Consider the following 6,000-nt stretch of genomic DNA (forward strand, 5'->3'; position numbering starts at 1 on the left):
TCTAGGACGCAAATGTGTCAATATCTTACGCCTGTCTCACAGCAGGCGTAAGACTGACGCAGGCACATTTAACATGGGTGTGCCTGTCACCGCAGGTGGTATGGTGGTGACAGCACATTGAGTGAGTTGGTATCTCTTAATGTGGTGGGGTAGAGATGCACAGCCACTTGAATGAGGTGAACTCCCCCTTTTTTTAGCAGAAAGATATGCTTGTCAGTGAAACAGGCAGGGAATGTGATACAAACGTAGTACACAGTTGTGCCTGTCAGCAAAATATTAAAGTAGGTAGTGGAAGAATGGTGAGCTTTTTTAGTGAGACAGGCAGAGAATGCAATTAATACAAGCACAGTACACAGCCGTGCCTGTCAGCGAAATTGTATGAAGCTGTGCCTGTCAGATGAACTTATTTAAGCACCGTAAATAGCTGTATCCACCAGCGAAAAACTGATGTAGACAACAAAAGTGGATGAAGAATGCAGGCAAAATGAATAGCTGTGCCTGCCAGCGAAGAAACGATGAAACACCACATGGTTGATAAAGAATATGAAATGCTGTGCTTGCCAGTGAAGAGAATGGCAGGCTTTAGGTTAATTGTGCTTAGAGGGGAGGAGCATCCTTTGCTTGTTGATGATATGCACAGCTGAGAGTGGCCCGTATGTCCTTGGCCAAACAAGAGTCAATAGTGATTGAACTGCCTAGCGAAGGAGAAAGAACATGCTCTGTGGCTGAGAGAAGCTTAGAGAGCGTGTTCAGTTGCTTAGCAACGCCGTGCAAGAAAGGGTGTAAGACGTAGAGTGGATGGCTATGGTTGACAGGCAGCGGGGTTGCATAGCTCCATAGAAGGAATGACGTAGCATGGAGACGTCACTGAGAATTGCTAGGGAGATGAAGTGCCTGCGCTGTTGCAAGGATCCTGCTCATACACAGAACTGTGCACAGAGACCTAGGACATCAGTGAATTGTGGTGGATCAGAAACTCCCCTCAGTACCTAGAAAAACCACAACCAGCTAGCATCAGTGTCACATTAGCTCTTCGTCCTATAGCAAAGTAACCAATGATTAGACAATCTAGAACATGCGACTTAGGACAAACTCAGGAATAGTGGGAATGAGAACACTCTTTCTTTATACTCACATACCATTCCACAACAGGAGTAAATAAGAGACACGCTAAGGTTAAAACATTTATTTTAACGACGTGATCTCAGGTGCAGTATCGCAGCCAACATAAGCAGACATATGATTAAAAATATTATGTTCAGCATTGTTACAATTCCATAAAATACAATAGGAGAAATCATATTACAATGATGGTGAAAACAGGTCTTATAGCGCCTCGTTTTAACACCCTCCCTATATAGGAACTATGTATTATAAACTAAAGAAGGTCTCTTAGGCTTGTTTGGGGTACCCCATTAACTTTCCACTCAGTAAGATTAAATCCCAACTGGATCAGCTTAAGCTCTCTGCATCCCTGGAAACGGAAATCTTCCAAGTGTGTGAAATCATGGCAACTGTGCGATAATAAGGGCGCCAGAATCTCGGTTGGTTCACCGCTGCCAAATTGTTTTGTCTATAAACGTTAGCCGATCATGTGGTGCTGGCTTGAGGAGTGGGCATAGAAACAGCAAGTTAAAAATTTATTTAATTTTAAAGTTGGCATTTTGTAAAGAAACGCTGGGTTATGGGAAGCGCACACAGTACCTTTCAAGATGGGACAGAGATGATATTGTCGATCAAAAAAACTGGGTTGACAGCCGTATTCAAGGATGTATAGGGACATCTATAATCAGCGAAGTAGATGGCTCAGGGTCACTTTCCAGGTTGTCGCCAGTGTAATAAAGTGTGACAGCAATATACTGGTTAAGGTGATTGAAGAGTAGTCTTTATTCTGGAATAGTAAGTGACAGGTTGTAAGGCATCCCATCCATGAAGCACCAGGAGCAACTGAACTCCCAGAGTTCCAAAGAAAATCAAACTAGATCACAGCTCTAGAATCTGGACCAGTAAGAAATGACACACAGGCCATAGCATGGATAAACATGGAGAAAGGATGACTCGCAGTTCATTACACACGAGCTTCTTTATTAATGCGTTCTGGGAATTTTGAAAATAAAGGGGGGGCGTATAGGCCCCCTCCTTGGGCGTATTATTGCCTCGAGGACCACCACCTCCCCAGGGCTTTTTTATTGTTAAATGGAGGGTGTCTTGGACCCCACCGGGCCTCATGGACCACCAATTCCCCGGGGCCACATTCTAAAATAAATCAGGGGGTCCTCGTGGACCAACCCATGTCCTGGGGACCACCTCCTTGCTGGGGCTTATGCATTTTAATGAGGGGGCCTCTAGACCCCCTAGGCCCTGGGGACCACTACCTTCCCAGGACAAATTTATATTGAGAGGGGCTCATGGAACACGCCCCCAGTCCCTGGGACTACCGCCTCCCTGAGGCCAACTTCTTTTTTCAAATGGGTGGGGGTCACACATCATGAGTGTTGTAATATGTGAGGTCAGAAGCAGTGCATTGCTGAGATTTAACTTATAGCTAGCTCAGGTAAGTATAGCTGCTGAATTTTACTGGTTTGTACGAGGAAAATCCGAGCCTATATATAGCATCCCAGAAGTCTTTGGATTTTTCCATAAATATATATATATATATATATATATATATATATATATATATATATATATATATATATATATATATATATATATATATATATATATATCATATATATATATATATATATATATATATATATATATATATAAAGCAAAATGATTAGGGTCCCCTGCAGAATGGGCTCATTGGCTGCCCCCAGAACGGTTACCCCACTCCCACACTGCAGGGGCATGATTGGTAAGCAGAGTGGCTTTCCTGAAAATGTAACTATTTTTTTATTCCATTCCATTACATGCTTTGCATGCATTCTGCAAAACATGATATGGCATGGCTTAAAGGGTGAGGAGGCCCCCTCCAAAACAAGAAACCCTGGGGCCCACTCACATGGCACAGTCTGCGTGGGCATCTGTTATGCCCTTGGACACCAGACAGTCTGCATTGCTACCTTGGTTCTCCAACTCAGCCAAATTGTTTGATCTTAGGCAAATCATGCTGTCCCAATTGTCTTTTTAGGTACAGTTAAAAGGACGTGGTTGGCAAGCTAGGTAGGAATGTTTGAGGAAGGGAGGCTTGAAGTTGTTAGTTAATACTGAGAAATTCTATGGTATCGTTGCAACTTAAAGATGAGAAATAATTACAATATATATGTTTGGAAGAGATTTGAAAAGGTCTGCTTTATTAAACGTCATCACTATGGTACTTCAAGAAAAAGAGCCAAGGGATATAGTTCAGCTCACACGTCAATGCATTTGGGGGTGGCGATTAATGAGTGGACCAAAGAGCCTATGTCATAGGTGGTATGGGGGAATGCCAAGCAGTCACATTAGTATTAAACAGAAATGTGGGCTAACTAGCCTCCGAGCTCTCTCTTTCTCCTGATTCAGTACAAAATAGCTCAGTTCTGAAATCAGAACAGCTGAAAGTTACTGCTGAAATCTATTTAAAATAAGTATGCAAAAAAGCATTGATGCCTTTATAAAGAATATGAAAAGCATACCACAATTATGAGAACGTCCTTGTTTTCTTACCCTTCTGCTATTTTTGTGGCTCACATTTTCCCTTCTTTGCATTTTGTGCAGGGTCCCATTGCTGCCGCTGCCGCAGATCACGTGACTGAAAACAAGTTAGGTTCTGATGTCACAAGTACTGAGCCCAAAGAAGACCTGTACGAGAACTCAGGGGAGGACAACCTCCAGTACGCATCCATCGACTTCTCCAAGCTGCAGCCCAGGAGCAAGGCCACCGCTGCCCCGGAAGAGACTTTGTATTCAGAGGTCAAACTGCACTAGCATAGAGCATCCTTGAACGCCTGGTGGAACTTTGACATGTGGACTGTATTTCATGAGATGGTTGACGTCATGACGCTGTGGTGATGTTGTTCGTTCCACAAGTTTTGTATGGTTCTAGTAAACCAATTGACTAAAACCTGTTTCTCCATACTTCCTACTTCCTGGAGCATAGGATCCCTTTGCCATGGTGCCAATAACAACAGTCTGTGCCTTTGTTATATTGATTAAATGAATTCAATTTATGCCTTTGGCGTAAACAAGAACAGATCAGGGATGTGTTAATGGCTTCTGATGTGATGTTTGCTCATTGATAAGTTGACGTCACGATAACGATTATTGAAATACTCCAATGGATGAATTTATCTATGATAAATCAGATAAATCAGAATAAAGATGGAGAATGGAGGGTGTCAAAAATCAGTGAAAATTGCAATCTAGTCAGCCCGTCTTGCTGCTTTATTGACTGTGTAGAATTCTGTTCCTGTGCTCAACTGAGTCCACAATATGCCCATTCTTAACTGAATAATAATTTTTACTGCAGTCAGTGTGAGCCCCGTTTCTTTCAATTACAGCAGAGTACGCACTCTTCTGCCCCGTGATGCACTGCCTAAACATGTAACTCTCACACTCTACTATCATTACATGCAACAACATCGGCTAATCATATCCATAAGGCGCCAGAGTTCATCAAATTCAACACATTCATAGTGCATGAATACTCTAATGGTTCCCTGTAACACCAGTTAACTGGAGGTCATATTGACTGAAGCAGTCCGTGGTATGTGTTTGATTGGGTCCCAACAGAGCGCTGTCACTCTAAACAGCACTGTGATAGTTTAAGCACCATAATTTCTTGTGGATGTGCTTTATCGAAGATCTAGTACTATCGAAGAACTGGAACTTCTGAGAAAATGTTATACCAAGATTTTAGCTTGGCCGCCTAGTAATAGTTCAACTGTGTCAAAATTAGCCCTTCTTCTGCTGTGTGGTCCAATGAATTCTTATGTGAAAGGCTTCTTGATATTTAAGTCAGGTGTGTTCGATACAGGTCCTGTCTAGGTGAGACAGTTGATGAAGTATGTTCTCAACATCATCATCTGATATGTTACCTTCCAAAGAAAAGGGAGCTCATTTTGATGGTGGCTTGTTATCCTAAAAACGTATCATTGATCTTCACCTTTTTTTTAACTTAAATTTGAAATCATGGACGCGCAATACTGGATAACTACATAGCCTCAGGTAAATGTATGTTGTTTTTTTATGTGAATCTCTACAAGATAACATGTGAAAGATAATTTTCTGGTGTGTGCAATTGTGATGAAATTGATCACTCTACATGCTAATAAATTCAACTTTAGTATTTATGCACTCAACTGATAGGTCTACTTAGAGTAGTATCTTCAGAATCTGCATAGCTTAAGGTATTTTTAAGTCTCATGTCTGTCTGTTGATTCATGGATCATTACTATGTCCAGTTTAAGCCTTCTGGACTAGGGGAAAATTCTTTCTCTTGACCATTACATGTGCAATATGAAACAATTACAACCAATATGTTTAAGAATAATATATCATCACAACTTGCCTCAATATCATTTTAACACATTTGTCTAGTAATTTCAGAGAGCTGAGGTGGTATTCCCAAATCAAACATACTGTGCATTTTCCTGGAATGGTGAAGACCTACCTTAAAGTTCTCCAGATGACAATGACCATAACTATAAAGATATTCTGACCCATAACCTTCAGAACAAGGTCCTTTCTGCTGGGACTGGTAGCTCTGTGGAAATAATGAATAAACTGCAGGGATTTGTGTTTGCCCTCATTATCACACTTTTGAATCCTGTCCACTCAGCATGTCATCCTTCTGGTGTGAATACAATGGACACAATTGAGGTGGGTAACAATAAACAGCTGTTATTTCAGCACAAAGATTCTCTTCTGAGTGAGCATGCATGTTGCCAATGTTATGTCATTGTAACTGGACAGCCCTAAATGGACCATGATTAGTCTCCTCGAAATACAGATCTTTCTTACAAAGTCACCAATCAGTCATACTTCAATTTCTCCATTGTATTTTAATGTTTTATA

General features: G+C 41.3%; 1 protein-coding gene across 2 annotated transcripts in view; it reads left to right on the forward strand.

Annotated features, from left to right (window-relative positions):
* Positions 1 to 5,285, forward strand: part of LOC147701152 (sialic acid-binding Ig-like lectin 16) — a 557,018-nt gene extending 551,733 nt beyond the window's left edge. For both annotated transcript variants that reach the window (XM_086929911.1, XM_086929912.1), the window contains one exon: positions 3,703 to 5,285. In XM_086929911.1, the coding sequence (XP_086786037.1) occupies positions 3,703 to 3,912 (210 nt within the window). In that variant the 3' untranslated portion in view covers positions 3,913 to 5,285. The remainder of the gene's footprint in view (positions 1 to 3,702) is intronic.
* Positions 5,286 to 6,000: the final 715 nt, after the last annotated feature.

This window comes from Lissotriton vulgaris, chromosome 7 (assembly GCF_964263255.1).
Source record: "Lissotriton vulgaris chromosome 7, aLisVul1.2, whole genome shotgun sequence".
NCBI classification, from domain to species: domain Eukaryota; kingdom Metazoa; phylum Chordata; class Amphibia; order Caudata; family Salamandridae; genus Lissotriton; species Lissotriton vulgaris.